General features: G+C 40.9%; 1 protein-coding gene across 4 annotated transcripts in view; it reads right to left on the bottom strand.

The window, feature by feature from the left end:
* LRP4 (LDL receptor related protein 4) overlaps positions 1-21,402 on the bottom strand; it is a 112,452-nt gene extending 91,050 nt beyond the window's left edge. For 3 of the 4 annotated variants that reach the window (XM_039358199.1, XM_039358213.1, XM_039358223.1), the window contains exon 1: positions 20,833-21,402. In XM_039358199.1, coding sequence (XP_039214133.1) covers positions 20,833-20,920 — 88 coding nt within the window. In that variant the 5' untranslated portion in view covers positions 20,921-21,402. The remainder of the gene's footprint in view (positions 1-20,832) is intronic. The other variant, XM_039358207.1, reaches the window with a different exon arrangement.
* Positions 21,403-23,149: the final 1,747 nt, after the last annotated feature.

Below are 23,149 nucleotides of genomic sequence, written 5' to 3'. Positions count from 1 at the left end.
GTCTTAAAAGCAAATCTTTAAAACAGACGTGTCAAACTTGTGACGTCACGTGTCATTGCGCAATCTATCGGGACAATATGGGGTGGTCACGGCTTCCAGATGATGTGTCCAGCCTGTGGGCCGGTAGTTTGACACTCCTGCTTTAAAACCAAGATTCTTGAACAAAGATAAGTTTTCCAGAAGCACCACAGATGTAACCCATCAAAGCACATTACAGATGTGCCTTGGTCTCACAGTCTTGATGGTAATAACCCCAGAAAATAGTGTGTGTATAATAAATTTTAAAAAACCCAATTGTGGGTATAATAGAAAAAATAGCAGATCACAATTTCATTACAATCAGCAATGTTTTTTTTTAAAAAATGGAACACATAGCAATCTAAAACTTGGATAATTAATAAATGGCAAATTATCCTAAAATTGGAATGGCAATATTATAGCCAAATTTAGTCCATCATTTACCTTATTTTGATAATCTTCCTAGATCAGTGGTTCTCAACCTCCAACATTTGGAGTCGAACGACCATTTCACGGGGGTCGCCAAACAATGCAGTCCGCCATTTTTTCCCCCTTTTCCTTAGCTGTGCTACTCCCTTTTATTCTATTGGCTTTTGAAAGCCAATAGAATAGACTCTCTTGAATAGAGTCTAATTCTATTGGCTTTCAAAAGCCAATAGGAATTGTCCAGGCTGTCTCTGCCCTGCTGAGCCCGCCAAAAGTCCCATTCTGCAAACGGTGCTGCACCAGTTGAGTAGTCCTCGACTTACAACCGGTTGAGTAGTCCTCGACTTATAACTGGTTGGGGGTTGCGGCATTAAAAAGGTTGAGAACTACTGTCCTGTTAAGAGAATGAGTGTACTAATGAAAATTATAATTTTTTCTCATTTTTTTCCTGATTTATATAACTTTGATAAATCAGATAAAAATTAAAAGCTAAAACTAGCTTATCTCCATAAACCCACAAGGAAAGATGAGGATCAAATTGTCTAAATGAAAGAATGTAAACGTGTTGCAGGGATAAGGCATGGAATCAGCAATGCATTCCTTCACAGTTCCTTTTTGCTCAGCTTTGTTTTGTGTTCAATGGTCCTGAAGACAGAATACCCTGGTATTGTTTCTCATGGTATGAACCTGGTCTTCCATGTCTTTTTGGAAGAAGACTTGGTTGGCTCTAGGCACTTTGTCAAGTGCTTTGGTCTTGACTAATAGCCGATTTGCAATCATCATTTCTTTCAGTACATTTTTTGTTTCCTTCAATTTTTCTCTTTCAGTCTTTCTAATAAGATTGCTGCCATTTTTCCCTCTTACAGAGGTTTAAGAGGAAGAACTTTCTTGAATTTGAGAACCCATTGACTGGTCTTCATCAGATCATTTATTCATTCATTGAGTTCATGATCTATCTTTCTATCCCAGGAGAATTCTCTATCACAGGGGTCTACAAACTTGGCCCTTTTATGACTTGTGGACTTCAGCTCCCAGATTCCATAAGTCATAAAAGGGCCAAGTTTGAAGACCCCTGCTCTGTCAAATACAGTCCCACCTCTCCTTTCCACCAAAAAGTACCCACTAGTTCCCAGAGAAGTCAAATTCCTTTGAGAGTTTTCTTCCTTACCTAGAAACTACATTGCTCATCACCAGCAAGCACCCAATCAAGGCAAAAAGAGAGGGCACCAATCTCAAAGGCGACAGAATTAGGGGATGGGAAAAGTGTGCTTCTCTTAGTGCTTTTGTCCATTCAGTCATGCAGATCAATGGGCTGAGTGTCAGCCAGTGAAATCTACTTCAACTTCTGAATTAATCTACACAGTGAATGCTTCTAAACCATCTTTAAGAGTTCTAGACATCCAGGAGCTGGCTTGAAATAAACATCCCCATTACCTGCTGAGCTATTCCTATTTGTCAGACTTTCTATCTATCTAAGAACCTTGTTTACATGATGAATTGCTGTAATGTAACAAGCCCAGCTCCTCTAACTCACTGTAATCTGTTTACATGATCAAATGGTTTAACCACAACTGAACTGTCTCAAGATAAGAAAGCATGCAATAGTTTTGTCTAGTAGTAAAGGACTATGAGAAACTCTGGCGTGGCAGTTTCCACAGGTAAGATGTGGGTGGAGTTGAATGTTTCATTTCAAGTACACAAACTAATTAAACAATGATCCAAGATACTATAGTCTCTGCAATAGTCTAAATACACAGTTAAGACAAAGCCAAACCATTTGGGAATACCTCTGGGTCAATGACTTGCTAATGATGTCAAATGTACTCTTGGAAATTCCAGAACTGCACTTTGGGTGTAGCTAAAATGATTCCCAAAAAGAGTTTTAGTATGCAAAGGAGGACAAGTTGCAAAGTGCATTTCATTTCATCTACAGCTATTAGTTCAGAGAAATACTCAGGTAGTGCAAACTTACATTCTAATCCTTATACCTTTCATCCAATCCTCGGTACGACAAAAATAAAATTAGATAGCCCAACAGCTTTTGAAAATTTACATCAGTATACCAGAGCAAGGTACGAAGAGGATGTGTATATGTATACTTGTTGTTTACTGATGTCATATTTTATTTATTCATTATTTTCTTTCCTAATGACCCTATTAATATCTAGAAGGAAAAAACAGGATAGGGAAAAAAAGATTTGAATATTTCTCCCAATTGGATTTCCGCTATCTACAGCAACTTATATATAACAAATGAAAAAAAAAATCACAAGTTTGCTAGAGTTACCACTCAAAAAACCAACATTATCTGGAATATTCCATTCCCTCCCAGGTACTGCCATTACAGCAGGGCCCTGAACCTTTTGGGCACTAGGGACCCGTTCCATGAAGAGAGGTTTTTCTGCAGACTGGAGAGGGCAGGATTTCATGTGCTGCCTGCATCCCATGGATGGGACTACATTTGTTTCGTGGCCTGGTTTCTGGTATGCCATGGAACAGTGCCAGTCCATGGATGGGGGGTTGGGGACCCCGGCATTACATGGTTATTTAAGTAGTTTCCCGAAGTAAATTCTCCAAGATCAACCCATTTTGCACATTTCTAGAAGAATGCATTCCCAATTATTTGGATAATTTTTAGTTTGACAGTGAAAAGCTGGTATTGAGATTAGATTGCACATATTATATATCCAGTTCCATGAGTAGATACCTCAATGTAATGAGACATGGATCAAAATATTTGTCAAACATTTTATTCTTGTGAATATGAAAATATTATATATTCACATACATCCTTTCACTGAAGTGGCTTCTCTTTATTCCTTAGTAGAAGATTCACAAAAATAATACTATTCCAGCACAAAGCTCAAAGTTAATTCAAATATATGGGCATAAGGATTTTGACATATTGTTCCCAGATTCATATATATGAGTGGTGCATTCTTTAGAAATTATTGAAAAGGGGGGCTTTACTTCATGAGGAAGCTTGAGTTCAGTCTCTTTTTGAAACAGTCGTGTCACTTATGAAGCTATTGTCTCAGCCTGAAAAGACAATGCTTATTTAATGAACCCTTTTAATTAGTCTACTCATTAAATCAGTTATGACTTTCTTCAGGCTCCTCTGAAAACCAGAAAAATAAGAAGCACTGAAAGCATACTTCCAGATAATTTTCAAAGCATACACATCCTTCTCCATTTTGAGCGATGGTGTTTTTCTCCTCCCCATGTATATTTTTCCCTGAGGCTAAATACAATTACCTACAGGTAGAAAACTGGTGGAAAAAGAAGAACATTTAAATGTGGTTTTATATTTTTGCAAACAGTAGGTGAGTATGTATCCAAAATTAAATACATAATCCAGTGGTTCTCAACCTGAGTAGTCCTCTACTTACGACCGGTTGAGTAGTCCTCGACTTACGACCGGTTGGGGGTCGCAGCATTAAAAAGGTTGAGAACCACTGACATAACCCATTTAAAATAATAGTTTCCCTGCTTTGCATTATTAATTAAAATAAGCAGGTGTAACATTTTGTGTTACTAACAATTTTAAATACCTGGAAAACATAATGCAAAATTACTATGGAAATACAGTGAGGTTCAACCCAGCTAGTGCAGTAATTCTTTTCTTGCACACTGCATATGCCAATTCCTTTCTCTCTTCAGGTACCCTGCCACTCATTCTGATTTCTTTTTTTCCCCATTTCCCCAGCTTTCTACAGAACACTCTGTACTGCAGTGGTTCTCAACCTTTTTAATGCCGCGACCCCCAACCAGTCGTAAGTCAAGGACTACTCAACCAGTCGTAAGTTGAGGACTACTCAACTGGTGCAGCACCGTTTGCAGAATGGGACTTTTGATGGGCTCAGCAGGGCAGAGACAGCCTGGACAATTCCTATTGGCTTTTGAAAGCCAATAGAATTAGACTCTATTCAAGAGAGTCTATTCTATTGGCTTTCAAGAGCCAATAGAATAAAAGGGAGTAGCACAGCTAAGGAAAAGGGGGAAAAATGGCGGACTGCATTGTTTGGCGACCCCCGTGTAATGGTCGTTCAACCCCAAATGGGGTCCCGACCCACAGGTTGAGAACCACTGCTGTACTGTCAGTATTATAAATCCTTATACAGAATGTTCTGTTACCCAGTTACCATGTAAGTAACAAAATAGAGTTGGAAGAGCCTTCAAGATCTTCTAGTCCAGGGGTATCAAACTGCCGGCCTGCAGGCTGGATGCATCATGCTGAAACTGCGCCCACCCCAGCTCTGGCAATGGGAAAAAAAGTCACAACACATTGCGACACGTCACGTGACGTTGCGAGTTTGACACCCCTGTTCTAGTCCAACCCCCGGCTCAAGTAGGAAATCTTGCTTGATAATATAATAATACATTATATTGTTATTATTAGCATATTATTATTATATTATTATTAATATACAAATAATAGTGCATATAGCTTCTCTGTTGACACAATGTTTCCAGATTTCACTCCCCCAATTTAAATTCCATTACAAGAACTAAAGTATCTCCATCTTTCTCCTCAATATCTGCTTTATATCCTATATCAACACTTCAGTATGCCTATTTTGCATATGCCATTAGAACCAAAGACTTCTTGAAGCTTCCCACCACCATACTACCTAGCCTGACTCCTGGTTTTTGGTGGTGTCCTCTTCCTCCTCCTCCCCTCCATACAAACAGACCTTTTTTTTTTTTAGCACTTTTTGTCTTTGAACTTTTCTCCTGCGTGAATTCTCAAATATGTCACTTCAGTGCCAAGTCAGAAAGACAGAAGCAGCTGAATATGTAACACCTGCAAACTGATGGAATGCCAGCCCTATGCCTTATATCAAGACGAGCTTGTAGAAATATTGCTGTTTCCAAGTAATTTTAAACATTTTGTGCCCATCACACATTAAAAAAAAAAATCTCCTACACAGATTTATCTACACATTAAAAAGAACAAAGTTCCCATGACCTCAAACACCCACTAAGTAGACAGGAACTGGCCAAGACCAATTTAATTTTGAAGAGGAGAACTCAGAAAGAGGCAAAGATTTAAAAGAAACGGAACAACTTGGCAGACCAATGAGCAAAAGTAGATTTCCTGCCAAGGGCATTTTGCCCTTTCAAGTGGAGTGGAGGAGAGCACAGCATAAGAAGAAGTGTGGAAGATAGATGGGTCTTTCAGCAATGAAGGGTTTATTCTTCCCCAACCCCAACACCAATCCTAACACTCCCCCCCCCCACGCACATACACTTTTACTCCCTATCTGGTTCATTCCATGAAAAGAGCAAAAAGTTGAAGAAGATACTATTTTGATGTTCCTAGAGAAGCTAGTAGAAATATACTTCTGGTGCTGACAGCAGAGAGAAAATGTTTCTCAGTGTTTTTCTCTGTGTTTTTCTGCAGCCAGCGTTGGACCTGCTTAATTCACACTTATCCCAAAGAATAAAGATAAAGAGTTCAAAGCAGAACCAGAACATTTCTGGTATAGCCCAACCTATACTCTTTCTGCACTAATCTCTCTTCCAACTCACAAGTGTCCACAAATCTGAAAAGCTCCTCTCCAACATTTATCAGGAACGGTTACATGTATTTTGACATGTGATATTTTGATGGCTACTTTGAGAATTTAAAGCAGTGGTTCTCAACCTGTGGGTCGGGACCCCATTTGGGGTCGAACGACCATTTCACGGGGGTCGCCAAACAACGCAGTCCGCCATTTTTTTCCCCTTTTCCTTAGCTGTGCTACTCCCTTTTCTTCTATTGGCTTTTGAAAGCCAATAGAATAGACTCTCTTGAATAGAGTCTAATTCTATTGGCTTTCAAAAGCCAATAGGAATTGTCCAGGCTGTCTCTGCCCTGCTGAGCCCGCCAAAAGTCCCATTCTGAAAACGGTGCTGCACCAGTTGAGTAGTCCTTGACTTACGACCGGTTGAATAGTCCTCGACTTACGAACGGTTGGGGGTCGCGGCATTAAAAAGGTTGAGAACCACTGATTTAGAGAGTTCTTTCTAAACAGCAGAAAACAATGGAGTTTTTTTCTCTAATGGCTAACAGCACACATCTAACAGGGTGAAACCATCATAAAAGAGGGGCAATAAAAACAAAAGGAAGAAAAAGATTGGCTCAAATCCCTGCTTCACTGATGCCTCAACATTAACGGGACTTGCAGTTTTAAAAAATCCTGCCAAAATGCAGTGGTAACATAAATAGGAAGAAGTTGGTAACCAATGCAAGAAAAGAGATTAAAAACTCAACCTTACTTGATAAAAGGCAGCATGTTAATAATTAATACAGTGCTGCGGGTAGAGTTTGAGTGTCACCTCATTCCTGATCTCTAGGGATGATGGAAAACTTTCCTTGGCTTGAAAGGTATTATGAACAAATCTCATTTTCACTTCTTATAAAGCACATATATCAAAACGCAATTTTTGGATACACTTTCTTGATTAAAATGTGCAAATAAATTGCCGTGAATTTAATCAAAATTTACACAGTATAAATTAGATCACCTGCCTGGGCCCAACTATATTAGACATTACATTTCCAATCAAATTTTCAGGTTTCTCATGCTAAGGAACAACCAAAGTCTGCTGAAGCCGTCTTATAGGCAGTCCTCAATTTACAACCATTTGTTTATGTGACTGTTGAAAGTTACCATGGTGCTGGAAAAAAGTGATTTACAACAAGACCTTGCACTTATATGACTGTTGCAGTGCTGCCATGATGACTTGATCAAAATTCAGGTGTTTGGAAACCAGCATGAATTTATGACAGTTGCAATGTCCTGGAGTTGCATGAGTGCCATTTGTGACTTTCCTAGACAGCTCTGATAAAGAAAGTCACTGGAGAAAGCTGAAATTGCTTAATAATTGCATGATTAATTTAACAACCACTTCAAAAAAAGGTTGTAAAATCAGATGAGATTCATTTAGCAATGGAATGTCCGGTCCCAGTTGTGCTCCTAAATCAAGGTCTACCTATGTAATCTCCATCATCCCACTATTTTTCTCACAGAGCTGTACACAATTGGATATGACTGTTCTACATATTCAACTCTGCTCTATGTATGGAAGTGCTTCTTTGGTCAATGTTATTAACTACAGTTCCCTCCAGTGTCACAGGAAATCAAAAAGAGTGATCAACCTGGCCAATTTCATTACCTTTTGCCTTCCCAGGGTAAGGTTTTGCGTGAGCTTCTGGGTTAGGTTTTTCAATCATCCTTCCTTATGATTATTATTGAGTTCTGATAACATTTTCATTGTATAAACCCCCAAGTTCCCTTACTACTTTTTGCATCTTTTTTTTAATACCAGGAACCTGGAATTAAGGAGAAAGTTCCTAACAGTGAGGACAATTAATCAGTGGAACAGCTTGCCCTCAGAAATTGTGGGTGCTTCAACACAGGAGGTTTTTAAGAAGATACTGGACAGCCACTTGTCTGAGATGGTATAGGTTCTCCTGCTTGAGCGGGGGGGGGGGCTGGACTAGAAGACCTCCAAGGTCCCTTCCAGCTTCTCTTCTCTTCTATTCTATTCTATAGGAAAAATATGTATGGAGGAAAAGACAGAATAAATTCACAATACCTTTTGATTTCAAGTGTTAACAGCTGTTTCTAGAAGGATGCACTTTTTCTTTCCAAATAATATATCTTATGCTTTAAAGTTAAAATATTAATTTTCAAAGAAACCTAAGGCTTTTATTTGGCCACATGAGTTTCAGTTGCACATGCAAAAAAGAGATGCATGAATGGAAGAACAGATCACTGCCAACTGCATTGGGATGGCACCATACGGAAGTGGGACTTATTAGCACAGTATGAATTAGCATCCAGATCAGCAAGCTAAGAAAGAACCCAGCTAGAAAGTAAGAACTGTAAATAAAGACAACCATAACTTCTGAATGCAAAAACAAAGATGCATGAAAGATCATTAAGCTGCTAAAAATTTCAGTAGACTGAGATGAAGCTGCAAAAGAATTGCCAATCTTTTTTTTAAAAAAAAAAAAAATACTGATTTCTGGCATTCTTTGTTACAACTTTAAAACAATGGCTATCTATGTAAATTATTTCGTAATTGGGCACTCAATTTCAAGTCAGGTAACAAAACTTTGTTGTCATAGCATCATTCGCCGAACAATGGCTTTTATGTATTTACTTAATGACAAAATTCCTATACAGTAGTTCCTAACTGCTCATGACTCAGGATAGTTTTCAAAGAAAATTAACCACAAATAAACATAAAACCTATCCAAGCAACTTGGTGTACTCAAAGCCAGTCAAAATAGAATGGTTTCCATAGCTTTGCAAAATGCCAAACTACTCTTTTAGTCAATAGCTGAGTCATTGTATTTTAGACTAGCTGTAGATTGTCAGTCAGGGAAATTGTACTGCAGTCTTACTTCAAGGTGATAAAGGTGTGAGGTTACTGTTGCAAGGACATTCTGATTCAAAATGCCCACAAGTGGCACACCAGCCAAAGTTGGGCAAGGGCCTGATGCTTGAACAGGAGTTGAAAATCCAGAAGGACTTTCAAGTCACTGATACGCACATTAAAGGAAACTGCTTGTCTAGAAAACTAAAACCCTTGCCCTTTTTTGTATTTGCTGAATTCACAAATATTCCAGTCCAACAGAACAAAACTCATTCATTTCAAAACAATTGGCTGGAACTATCATTGCTGAATTTGTCACATGCATTTCAATCATCAAAGAATGCTACACAATCCACCACACTCCAAAGCCGCAATTACAAAACAGACTGTGACCATAATATGGCAAATGTGTGTAAAAGCACTGAAAAAACTTACATTCAAACAAACAGTCAAACATAAAATACCACATTGCTTTTTATATTACTAAACATTGGTCTAAAGGAAGGGAGGGGATAATTACTACCTATTTGGTCTTTGGGAAATATAAAGAATGAAAACCCTTTGAAGGTCAAAATCCAACATAACTGTGTCAATGAGTCAAAGAGGCCACAAACCCAGTGCTAAAAGCTGAACTTTCTAAATCATAGAAAGTTCATGGGCAACAGCTACTATTAGTGTTCACTGTCAAGATATACGTAAAATGCAGACAGATGGATATTAAACACAATTAATGCAATGTGAGCGTGCTCAAGACAAAAGAATACCTGCCAAATGAGACCTTAATGGAAAATGTATTCTAAAAAAAAAAAATCATATTCCAGAAATGATTTTTTTTAAAAAAAAAATCAAGCTCAGTTTGGATCATATTTCTTTGGAGCTACAGAAGCTTCTTCTTCATCTGGAGCATTGTAGTTACCTGTTTTAACACTGGCAACTATCTGTAGTCACAGTACAAAACAGTAAAAAGACAGAAGGGTTTCTTAATTACAGTTTCTGGTAGCCAATGCAATTCTATTTAATATTGTAAACAACTTAATTTCTCTCCTAAAAGAAATTCCTAAATGCTTAAGAAATCTAAATATGGGTTTACACCTACTTTTTCTTCACCAAATCAAAACAAAATATTAATCAACCTTTTAAAACAGCTCCCCGATGTCTGAGCCCACAATGGTGGAAACGCTGTTTATTATGAGCACTAACTATATGTTGGGTGCTTTGACAATCCCAATAAAACATACATTTTGCAAATCTGCTTCTCAGACTTCTAGTACTTGTTTGGGCTTGAGCAATGTGAAAATGATACTTTAAAAATGACCGGGCAGAGAAAACAAACAGTCAACCTAAAATCTCACTTCCAAACCTCAAAAAAGGCATCAACCGGTCACATAAAATTTTTGTACAGCAGCACAAAAAAGAATTTAAAAACTGCCCTGATAATGAATATAACACAATGATACAGAGATGTATACATTAGTAAAATCTACTTTAAGTCACTTTGAAAACGTAACAATGTGTCAGATTACAATATCAAACTTTTAGTTCTGCTATATAATTTCCATTACTGTAAGTCCATTCTCCTAAAGTTTATATTTCAGGTAAAGAGAAAAGGACCTACTAGATTATATCTCGGTCCTGTGTCAATTACGGACTATCTTTCCCAGTAGATGCCATCTGTAACTAGTTAGGGCAACCCATAAAGTATTAAAACAAATGTAATTATTTGCTCAAATGATCCTTACGTCTCTAGCATAGTTTTCCCAACCTGCTGCAGTTAATATGTAATGCACATCAAGAACGGAAAAAAAAAAAAAACTCAGATAGTGATCTTGTGGTATAGAGATGATAGGTATTGTATTTTCTCATAAACAAAATATCCCAAATTAATTGCACTGTATGACTAAAACATTGGTAAGCCCTTCAGTTTGTGTGTATATAGCTCTTTGTCAGCCACAAAATTTTGAATATGTGTGTGTGTGTGTGTGTGTGTGTGTGTGTAGAAATTCAAAGTTTGTAAACTATTGCTGTATCATCTTTCCATATTTATCACTAGTGGTACATTAAAAATAACATTTATCATCTGTCTGTCTATCTATCTATCTATCTATCTATCTATCTATCTATCTATCTATCTATCTATCTTCCTACTATTTCCCCACAAGTGCACAATCTGCTTTTGGGGGGGGGGCGGGGCAGAATCAACCAAGTGTTGATCCATTAGTTTCTCACAGGAGTTGACTGACCAGCTTGTCACTCAAGCCTGACATTGTGGTCTGAGAGTGACTGGCCAAGTCACCCAGCTGGCTTTCATGGCTCAGGTAGGTGAAGAACTCACAGTATCCTGGTTTCTAGCCTGGTGTCTTAAAAAAAAAAATATCTTTCAGACAATCTGTATAATTTAGAATTTTAATCCCACTATTCCTAGCACAGTAGCAACCACAGGATCTTGCATGTTTGGACAGAATGACACCAGCAGCAAATTGCAAGTTCTGCCCCTTTGGGTGTACATGCAAAGCTTGTAAGAAAAACAGCAGAGCGTGCATTACACTGCTGCTTTAATCAGTCTGCTGCCCCCAAGGCGTTTAGCTGAATAGGTTGATGATCCTGGGAGTTAGTAACTTAGCATGTTTGAAAGGTTCCAAATGCAATTTTAGGTCTGTATTATTTCTACCCCCTTTTTACATCTGAAAATTAAGGAAACACAAACTAGCAAAGTTCCTGAGAGGTTAAACTGCACTATTACAGAAGTATGCAATTTATTGAAGGAAAAAAATATATAATTAACCTGCAGTTTTAATGTGTTGAAGCTAATTAAATCTACTACTTAAACATGCATTGCTTTGACACTGTATTTACTAACTCTGTTGTTGGTTCTCCCCAGATATCAAACAATCTTCCAATACAAAGAAACATCTTAAATTTTTATAAATACTGTATTGATTGTATGCATTACAATCTGTGAGTGGTACTTACTGGCCACAAAAACAGGATATTCAAACCCTTAAAATTCACAGTACAGGAAAAATATTAAAACGTTACTTGGAATTTGCTAAGCTTTGCCTTTTAAAGCTGTAAATGAAGTCATGCTGACCTAAAGACATCCTGGTAGGTAGGCCGAGACTAAAAATGCTTTAAAGATTTCAAGGGTTTATTTATTCAAAATACTCCTTTATATATACTGATAAAGTTCCTAGACACAGTAAATTTTCTATTAGTTATATAATAGGTGCAATTTCTAAATATTTTCAGAATATTCACCCCAAACCAACAAACAATTGAACAGCTTCAATGTCTGAAGTAACATAAACATAATCCTGCAGGAAAATACATGGGAAATTTGAGATTCAAGTTGTTGTTTTTTTTAAAAAAAAAACCCACCATTCATAGACTACACAATTGGCAACAACACAACAACTGTGTTTACACAGCATGGTAAGGTGTAATTTCGATTAAGCTTCAGTAGTGAAACATCATTAATGCTAGTGCATATGAAAGTAGCCTCCAAGCATCTGCAGAATAAATTTTCATAAGTAGCTAAAACATTTTAATTGTACTAAATATGATTTAGTACATCATATTAATTGGCTCTGGAAAGTCCCATAATCACTGCCTGTCATTAAAATAATTTAGATAATATGGCTTGGAAGATTCATTCTTATGATCTGGCAAAAGAATAAATTCGTAGATTAGCTAGACTCAATATGTTTTTAGGATTCGTGAGGAAAAGGGTGCCATGTAGATTTAATTATTTTATATTTTTGTATTTCAATAAATCTGAGTTTGCTTGGAAGCACATGAAGGTCCCTCCTGTTTTGACCTCAACCTTATTGGCAGTCATTATCCAGTTGAAGATTAATGAGAATCTTCTACAATAGAGCTGTGTTTTTCAAACTGAATGATTTTAAGATGTGTGGACCTCAAATACCAGAAATCTAAGAGTTGACGTCCACACATCTTAAAAGTTGTCCGGTTTGAAAAACATTGCAATTGATCAAACTATTCACATGACACTGAAACCTACACTATATATGTGTACACAATTATTAAATAGAACTTAATCTGGAGCTATGTAAAGAGAATCACTCTCTATTCATTGTCAGAGCCTAGTTTCAGGAAATGAAGCAGATCTAAAACCCAATGATGGATGCAGTGAGAGCAAGATTGCGAGAGCAATATTATGAACCAATGTCTATTCCTTCTGTCTGTCTGTGTGTGTGTGTGTGTGTGTGTGTGTGTCTGAGAGAGAGAGAGAGAGAGAGAGAGAGAGAGAGAGAGAGAGAGAGAGAGAGAGAGAGAGAGAGAGAGAGAGAGAGAGAGAAGGGGAGAAAGAGATGTTAATGCTTGTACAAAGGAAACAGGGCTTAGATTACAATATTATTAGGAGCCACAAGTTGGACAGATATTTCCAAAATCATCTGTCTCTGCTTTCTTGCACATTGAATGAATTGCTAATTCCTATGCTATAGATGCATTGCTCAACAAGTGAGACTAGAAACTCATGCATGCTGAACATCAAATAAGACTAGAAATTCTTGCAAATTAAATCCCTAAAGGTATAATTCATGTTAATCCATATTGTGTGTGTATATGTCTAATTTTGGCTGAATATACTATGTGAAACTAGCCAATCATTGTTTTTTCAACAAAACACTCTTAAGCAAATCGTGGCTTAGTATGATGCTTAGAGCAGAAAATTAGAGTGCAAATGCTTAAATTCAACTCTTCTATCTAGACGCTTAGTTCGTGAAATCAGAGTTTAGCTCTCTATTTGTAAGTAAGTGTAACTTAGTCCCAAAAGCAAGTGCTCAATATCACTCAGGGCAGGCTCAGTCAAAAAAATCAAGATGGCAGATTGATTTTTTTTTTATCCTCACCCCATAGATGGTTGTGGAATCACAGTGTAATATAGAGCTGCTTTCACAGTTGAGTTCACAAAGAGGCATCAATTCTTACATATCATGGCCTCTGCAGAAGACTCGTCCTCAGATAACGGGGGAGAGAGAAGCTGCATGGATTTAAGATTGAAAGAGGCCAAGAGGCTAGAGCACAGCATGATAAACACATGAGAAGGAACGCAAGACTGCAATGTAGCACTGGAAGGTTATAATTCATTTTTTTTAACAAAAGACACCCAGTGAAAGAGGAGGAATAGTTATACTGTACCTGCAAACCTGTAAAATCAATGACATCAAGGATGAAAACTCTGTCAAAAGCATCTAGGTGAATATTAAGGAGAAAACAAACAATAAAGAGGTTGTTGTAAGTGTACTGCAGGCTACCCAACAAGCCAATGATTATAGATGAAATCTTTGCAAATCAGATAACTGAAACGTCAAGGATACACACCACTGTAGTAATGGGAGATTTCAACTATTTCAATATGAACTGCAAATCAAATCTATGACAAGTGGGGAATCCAACAGGTCCTTGTTCTGCCTTGCAGACAAGTTCATTGTCTAAAGGATGAATAAAGGAAGCAGGAGATCAGCTATATGGTATTTCATACTTACTAAGGGGGAAGAGAGATATTAATAGATTGAAAAAGTGGAAACACGAACTTTGGGAGAGAGCAATCCTCATGCGATCCTCAAATTCACGATACTGCAGACGAAGAGAACCGAAAGTAGCCAGATTAATGTTCTAGATTTCAAAAGACCTGATTTCAGTGGGCTAGGAGAAAAAGTAGGAAGTACTGCATGGGTGGAAATTCTGAAGGGGAAAAATAATAGTTTAGGAGAGTTGCATAATTATAAACAGAAAGATAATTAAGGCCCAAAAACAAACAATAGCAAACAGAAAGAAAACTGGGAGGCAGCTGATGATGCAATTGTGCTTGCAAAGAACTCTCTGATAAACTAAACAATAAAAAAGGACAAATCTAAAAAAAATTGTAAAGAGGGGCACATAGCAAAAGCATTTTATCAAGAAATAACCCAAATAGCCCAAATCTGTAAGGATGGGATCAGGAACACTAAAGTTTTGAATGAGCTGAGCCTTACAATGAGTACCAAAAATAACCAAGAAACGGCTTGTCTGTATACACTATGTGCAAAACAAAAGAGAAACATCAAAGAAATGGCCAGTTTGCTGGTTGAAGAAAATGGCAAGATAGTGAAGGATAACAGGGAAAAGGCTGAACACTAAATTCTTATTTTGCAGCTATCTTTTCACAAAGGGAAAAAGTGGTCCAACCTGTGCACTGGAGACGGGGAAGGGGGCAGTAGATAAATATAGGTCAACATAGATAAGGGACTATGAAAGAATACTTAGCTTCTTGGAATAAATTCAAGTTCCTGAGACCAGATGGATAACATCCCAGGGTGCTAACTGATTCTTGGAGAATTCCTGAAGTACAGGGGAAGTGCCAGAATATTGGAGAAGAATAAAAAGGGGACTCAAGCAACTACAAATCAATCAGCTTGAAGTCAATACTTGGGAAAACGTTAGAAAAGATAAAGCAAGAAATAAGATCAAAACTATTGTTTACGATAGATCGTGCCAGATTTTTTTTTTAACAGAATGTCTAGATTAATTAGACAGAAATGCTGTGGATGTAGTGTACCTAGACTTCCATAAAGTTGGGCATAGACTCTTTCTTGATAGAATGGAACATGAGGAATAGTACCAATGCTAGATGGATTTGCAGGTGATTTTTAATGTAACTGTGTCTATATGGAGATACCTCTGCAGTAGAGGACCTCAGGGTTTTATCCTAAGGGAGTCCTGTTCAAAATATTCATAAATACTTAAATGTTGGGATAGAAGGGATGCCCAGCATATTGCAGACAACACAAACTTGCAGGAGGGGTTTCTAGTTCCTCTAGGCACAAAGGTCAAAAAGATTCTGATAGACTTGAACATTGAGTCCTATGCAACCAAATACAGTTTAATAGTGAGAAATACTAGAGTTCAGCATGTAGGTAGGAAAAAAATCAAGTACAAAGTACAAGAAAGGTGATAACTGGCTAGGAAACTGTACCTGTGTGAAGGATCTGGATATCCTGGCAGACCATCCTGTAGCTGCCAAAAGAGCCAATGCAATCTTGGGCTGCATCAACAACAGAGGTATAATGTCAAGATAATGGGAAGTGATAGTTTCGTTCTACACTATGTTAAATCAAACAGCACCTGGAACAGTAATTAGATTTGGGTTGCCAAAACACAAGAAGGATGCTGTGGAAGGATGATGTGGTATGAAAAGAATGCAAATAACCATGGTGGTGAGCTTAGAGGCTAAATCCTATGAAGGGTGGTTAAAAGAACTGGGAATAAAGAAGAAAAAGCTAAAAGGAAAACATAATAGTAGTCCTCTAATACTTGACGTGCTGTCACAAAGAATAGGACAGGAATCAACAGATGGAAGCTTTACAGAGATTGAAAATGAAAATCAAGGTAATTGCCTGACTGTGAGAGCTATAAGGCAGCAGAACAGCCTGACTCCTGAAATTATGGGTGCTCCATTACTGGAGATTTTCCAACAATGGATAGATAAGCTGAGTGGGTCATTGCTTAAACAGTGTTTCCCAAACTTGACAAATTTTAAGGCATGAGGACTTCAACTCCCAGAATTCCACAGCCAGCAATGCTGGCTGTGGAATTCTGGGAGTTGAAGTCCTCATGCCTTAAAATTGTCAAGTTTGGGAAACACTGGCTTAAGACTACAAGGACCCAGCCTTTATATAAACTCAACTTTTGTCCCAAAAATGCTTTTTTCACGTTCAAAACTGGACTTCCTTGTTTTTCTTTGAAGACGTTTTACTTCTCATCCAAGAAGCTTCTTCATTTCTGACTGGATGGTGGGGAATGGAAAGATTTATACTCCTGCAGACAGCTGTTCATTTGCATTCTTTTAGGGAGTCGTTAAAGCTACTTGGAGGCTTATCTGTGTCTCCAGGGTCACCTGAGTAATACAAATGTGTGTGGAGCCTTCTTGGAACTGTTGAAAGGACTGTGTTGTAGACTGGAGATAGTCCAATTGCCTCATGAAAAAAGCATCTTTGGGATAACTATGACCTAGATGACTGAGAACTCAACTTTTGCTTTTCCTTCAAATTTTCTTATTCATGGATTCTTCTGGTTCCTTAGCCAATGATCTGACTGTTGATAGACTGTGCGTCTTCTTCACTCTGTAGGCTGGCTGTTGCTTGGCTAGAAAAGTATTTGATATTTGGCATTTGACAAAGTAGACCACAACCTACTTCTTGGTAAGCTAGAAAAATGTGGGATGGCTTTGTAACTGGATGACAAACCATACTCAACAAGTAGTTCTCAATGGTACTACATCCACATGGAGAGAAATAAGCAGTGGGGTACCACAAGGTTCCATCTTAGGCCCAGTACTCTTCAATATCTTCATCAATGACTTAGATGAGGGAATTGAAGGGGAACTCATCAAATTTGCAGATGACACTAAGCTGGCAGGAATAGTCAACACCCCAGAAGACTCACTCAGGATCTTGACAGACTTGAACAATGGGCCCCATCCAACAAAATGAAATTTAATGTGGAGAAAAGCAAGGTTTTACACCTGGGCAGGAAAAACCAAAGTTACAAGTACAGATTAGGCGAAACAGGGCTCAAAAACAGTAGTTGTGAGAGGGATCTTGGAGTAGTGGACGATCACTTAAACATGAGTGAGCAAGGTGCGGCAGCAGCCAAAAAAGCTAATATAATCCTTGGTTGTATAAACAGAGGCATAGAATTAAAATCAAGTGAAGTATTAGTCCCGCTTTATAAAGCCTACACCTGAGTACTGCATCCAATTTTGGTCACCACATTACAAAAAAGATGTTGAGACTTTAGGAAAAAGTGCAAAGAAAAGCAGCTAAGATGATTAAAGGCCTGGAGACTAAAACATATGAAGAATGGTTGCAAGATTTGGGTTTGGCTAGTCTAGAGAAAAGAAGGGCTAGGGGAGACATGATAGCAGTGTTCCAGTATTTGAGAGGCTGCCACAAAGAGGAGGGGATCAATTTATTTTCCAAAGCACCAGAAGGCAGAACAAGAAACAATGGATGGAACCTAATCAGGGAGAGAAGCAACCTGGAATTAAGAAGAAAGTTCCTAACAGTGAGGACAATTAACCAGTGGAATAGCTTGCCTTCAGACATTGTGAGTGCTTCATCACTGGAGGTTTTTAAGAAGAGACTGGATAGTCACTTGTCTGAAATGGTATAGGATCTCCTGCTTGAGCAGGGGGCTGGACTAGAAGACCTCCAAGCTCCCTTCCAGCTCTATTGTGATTCTGAAAATTCTGAAAAGTGAGCAGATCGTTTGCAAAGCAGGGTGACTTCTCTGGGGAAGAAGTGAGAGACTGTATATGCATTCTGAATATAGTCCGAACTTAAGCCTCGATCTCAGTATTTCCTATCGGGGGAGATTCAGAAAAATAATGCTAGAATAGGGTTTGTGACACAAAGGTTTACTTGTCTTAAATCACCCTGGCATACAATGTTCTGGCAGACATCAACATGCAGCCACTTACAAGCAAGCATGACAAATGACCTATACTTTACAGCAAGCATCCCTAGACGGGTCATTAACTGCCAGGACACATTAAATAGAAGCACCTGGAGCGAGAGAGCCAAAATAAAATTCTATCCAGTCTCTTCGCTTGAAAAAGATCGGGGGCTTTAAATTTTTCACTCCAGATTCAGCTTTGTTCATACTGAAACTTTGAAAAGTCGTGGGTTAGAGTTGGACGTTTGAACCAATGGCTTCCAAACTATTAATCTTCCTCCGGGTTCTGAGAAGAACAGAACTGTTCAGTCTAAAGTCATTTTTCCTGGTGCCCCGGGGAGAGGGGGGGGGGGAATGCACGAGAATGATGGGAGCCCTGATTTCTAAAGCAGAAACTTCCTGCAACTTTAAATCAGCATCTGGGAAGACAGGTGGATGAAATTACAGGGAAGCCAAAAGAAACCTTAGAAGAGACCGTTGTGCCATTCTTCACAGAACGCTTTGCAGAACATTGTCGACCTATTCTTAATTAGTATATTTTGCTTCCCACTAGTATTGATTAATCCTCTCTTTTAGCACCAAGCACAAGCGACACGTTCAGTAATCATCTATAAACCACTATTTTTCTCCCCCCCCCATATCTAATTGCAAAATAATCAGAGCAGCTGAGTTAACATCTCTAGGCATTTTCGACAGTAAATCCTCTTTTGGGAAACGGGCTCCAAAACCATTCGAAAGGAGAGAGGAGCTGTACCTTTAAGGAGTTCACCTAGCAGAAAAAGCAGCTGCATTCCTATTGAGAAGGGCTGCTGTCCTAACATGCAACAGAGGCTAGAAATAACCTGCACGGCACACCACCTTCCAGCATCCAACCCAACAACACAAACAGTCATCCACAAGAGTAGAAAGACAGAATGGGAGAAAGGAAGGAAAGAAGGAAGGAAGAGGGGAGAGGAAGGGGCTCACTTTATTGAATCAGAAAAGGGGGGAGGGGCAGAGCGCCAAGGCATCAAAGGATCCAAGCTGCCTTTTAGGGGGAGGAAAAGTCGTTTCAAGGCACGCGGAGGAAGCAGAGACCCCCTTTGCTGCGGCTTTGTCGGAATCCGGCTTGCTCAGGGGTAGGCAACCTCGGCTCTTTTAGGGCTCATGGACTTCAACTCCCAGAATTCCCGAGTCAGCACAGCTGACTCGGGAATTCTGGGAGTTGAAGTCCATGAGCCCTAAAAGAGCCGAGGTTGCCTACCCCTGGGCTTGCCTGTAGAAAGGGAGCTTTGAAGGCTGCGCTAGGAAAAATGGATCAATGGCCCTGAGCAGATCCGGCACGCACACACACACACACACACACACACACACACACACACACACACACCAGCACGGACGAGGCGCATGGATAGCGGGTGGGAGAAAGAGAAGGCCAAGTAGGGAAGAAAAGCAGCAGCAGGTAGCCAGTGCGACGGGATGCCCTCCGCGCTGGCGCCAGAAACATTCAACGACCGCTTGCAAATTAGCAACGGCGACGCCGCTCCACCCTCCCCGCGCGGGAGAAGCCTTAATATTTTTTTTTTCTTTTTATCAAAGGTCAATCAAAGCTTTACCCCCTGCGCCTTTTTTTTTGTCTTTTTCTTCCTGCTGTACCAAAGGAGAATAAAAGTTTTCGGAACCGAGTTGTGTGTGTGTGAGAGAGAGAGATACACACAATTCAGTCTTGGCGAAGCCCGCGACTTGCTGAGTTAGACAGGAGGCTCTGCGCACATGCCAAAGTGCTGAAATTTCACTTCCTTTGGGCAGCGCGCAATGCTCCTCCAATGGAGCCCTTCACCTCTCCGGTGTCTTTAGGTACAGATTCCGAGACACGGGTAAAAACTGAAAAGCGAGGGAAACCGACCAGACGATCACCGGGAGCGGTGGGGGGAGGGGGGTCTGTGTGTGTGTTACTGAGTAGGGTGGCTAGTTCTCAGCGAGTTCGCTCGGAACGAAACCTGAGTGGGAAAAGGGGGACCATAAGCGCGCACAGGATTACAGCCCAGGCTGGGTGCCCAGCTGAAAAATGAGGCTGGCTTAGTTGTAGGTCGAGGTTTTATCAAGCCTCCCCCCCCCCTCCCCCGGCCAAACAAGAGTACAACGTTTCGCTATCTTGTCCGAATTCACCCGGGAGTCGGAGGGGCAGCTGAGCTCGGATCGAGGCAGCTGCAGACGTCCCGAGCCTTCGGGGGGGGGGTGGCAGGCACCGCGCCTTGCGGGGAGACGGATCAGTCCCGAGATTTCACCCCGGCAACTGGCCGGCAGATCCGAAGCGAGAACGGAGGCTGCCCCTGAGCATCCCTTTGCCGCCAGCCCCGACCAATTCCAGCAGCGCAACCGCCGTACGAGGTCTAACATGTAGCCCATCCCGGAACCTCTCACCGCCTGCGCGCACCGGGAGGCGGCGGCCGGGAGGGAGGGGGGAGAAGATTGCCCCAGGCGACCCCCACTCCCTCAATCCCCAAGACTCAGGCGCGCCCCAATCTCCGCAGCGCCCACGGTGGGGAGCGCGAGAACGGGGAGTCCCCCGGACGCGCCTACCTCGCACGTAGACCGGGGCTTCCCAAGGCACTAGCAGCAGCAGCAACAACGGCGGCCACCGGAGCCAGACGCCCCCGAGCCGCCTCATGGTGGCGAGCGACCCCTGCCGCAGCTCTCGCCCTTGCCCGAGCGAGACTTTCTCCTCCTTCGCAGCCGCAGAAAAAAAAAAAAAAAGAAAGTTGGAGCGCTGAGGCTGGGGTGGCGGCTCCCTTTCGCCCTTCTCCCGGAGCTGCCGGCCGACTTGGCTCCGGCCGCCACCAGGCGCCCGGACGGGTCTCCGGCTCGTGGTCGGCGCGTCGGGGCTGCTCTGGGGTCCAACCGCGGCGGCCGCTTTTGCTCCGTCTCCCAGCGCTGCAGAAGCGGCGGCGAGATCGGGGCTCGCTCCAGCTGCCCGCCCCCGGCCCTGCCCTCGGAGGAGGAGTCCCGCCGGGGCAACCTCCGCCCTCGCTTCTCGCCCAGAGCGGCAGCCGCTGCTCCCGAGCTTGGCGCGCTTCCCGATCTTTTCCAGGCCAAACGTGGTAGGCACCCGAGCGCCGGCGCCTCGCCTTCCTCCCCTCGGCCAGATTCTTCTTCCCCAGCCACCCTACCTCATCGGGCCGGATGATCCCACCTGCCCCCGCTTCCAAACCCAGAGCCAATTTGTTAGAAGGGCCGCTTGCTTTCGGCATCACTGCTGTAAACTCCAAGGCAAGTTACTTCCGGCGCACTACCACATACTCGGGAACCTCCAAGGTACACAGCCCCAAGAAACGATGAGCTGAACATTAAACCCCTTCCTTTCGCTGGTCCATTTGCTTTTTCTTGTGTCCTGAGAACAGGGACCCATAACAGAATTGGCCAGATTCATTCGTTCGTTCGTTCGTTCGTTCGTTCATTCATTCATTCATTCATTCATTCATTCATTCATTCATTCATTCAACATACTCCAAACGAATATACCATCAGCTGAATAAAATATGCAATATGTCAAGACTAAAATATCCCTGGTAGGACCGAAAATGAACTGTAACAATAAAATATTCCCACGGAAAACAAAAAGAATTCAACATTTTCTTGAAAGCCAACTAGGAATCATTGGCTTTGTGCCTGCTGCTTAATTGTGGCTTTTTTCACTGTGACTTTTTAAATGATTGACCAGGATCCTTTTCTGTTTAACCTATCCACAGCTCTGGCAATCTCTTTTTCTGACATGATTCTTATACATCTTATCCCCAGTCTATTCCTGAGGCAGCTTCACTTATTCTTTCTTAACTACATTGATGTTTTCCATTTAAAACAGGAAGCAAGCCATGGTAGTTTTGCCAGTACTATATTCTGAAGCACTTCTCAAACTATTTGGTGACCTCTAGAGCAGGGGTGTCAAACTATCAGCCTGTGGGCCGAGTTTGACATGTCTGCTCTAGTGGGATCAGCCCAGCATCTATTGTGTGCCTGAGGGTGTTGTATCTCACACTTTCCAAAGCAATTACAGGTAGCTTGTTAGGTTACATCCACTCCTTCAGTGACAGTTCAAAGTTGTGACAGCACTGAACAAGAGGGACTTATGACTGGTCCTTGAAGTTGCGGCCATCACAGCACTCTGCAGTCACATGACCACAATGTAGATGCTTGGGGACTGGCTCAAAACAGTTGCAGCATCCCACAGTCATGTGGTTGCCATTTGTGACCTTCCCTGCCAGCTTCCCAAAAGCAAAGTCAATGGGGAAGCCTGCAGGAGATTGCAAATCACTCCTGTGCCTGCCTTTTTTCTCCCAAAGAATTCCAAGCATACTCTGTACCATCCTCCATTTACATAGGATAGGGCCTACCTGCAGCACCTGCTTGCCCCCCCATTGGCCTGCTTGCCTGGAATGCAGTTTCAGTGCCTCTTCTAATAGCATGGTGACATGAAATCCTTGTTAAGGACCTTCACAGTCTTCACTTAATGATAGCAACAGAAACTGCCAAGATTGCCAGTGCTAAGTAAAATGGTCATGTAAGATCATGCTTTGTGACCAAATCAGAATTTTGCTCCCCATTGCTGTCCTAAGCCAAGGATTACCTGCATGTTTTGTAGAGAGAGGGACTGGAACTTTTAGAAAGGTTCTCTTCCTCTGAACCTACCAGGTCTCAAAGTTGATGCTCAGAACATTACATATCTACAGAAATGCACATGATTCAAGATAAAATCTCTCCAGAATGTATATAGGTTAATATAAAAGAGAAAAAAAGTGACATTGCCATAAGTGTATATTACAGGCCACCCAACCAATCAGAAGAAACAGATGAACTCTTTGCCAGCCAGTTAACAAATGTATGTAGGAAGCATACCACAGTA

Source organism: Crotalus tigris, unplaced genomic scaffold, assembly GCF_016545835.1.
Source record: "Crotalus tigris isolate CLP2741 ecotype Arizona unplaced genomic scaffold, ASM1654583v1 scf7180000017576.4783729, whole genome shotgun sequence".
Classification (NCBI taxonomy): Eukaryota; Metazoa; Chordata; class Lepidosauria; order Squamata; family Viperidae; genus Crotalus; species Crotalus tigris.
This window is presented reverse-complemented; position numbering and strand designations above follow the sequence as displayed.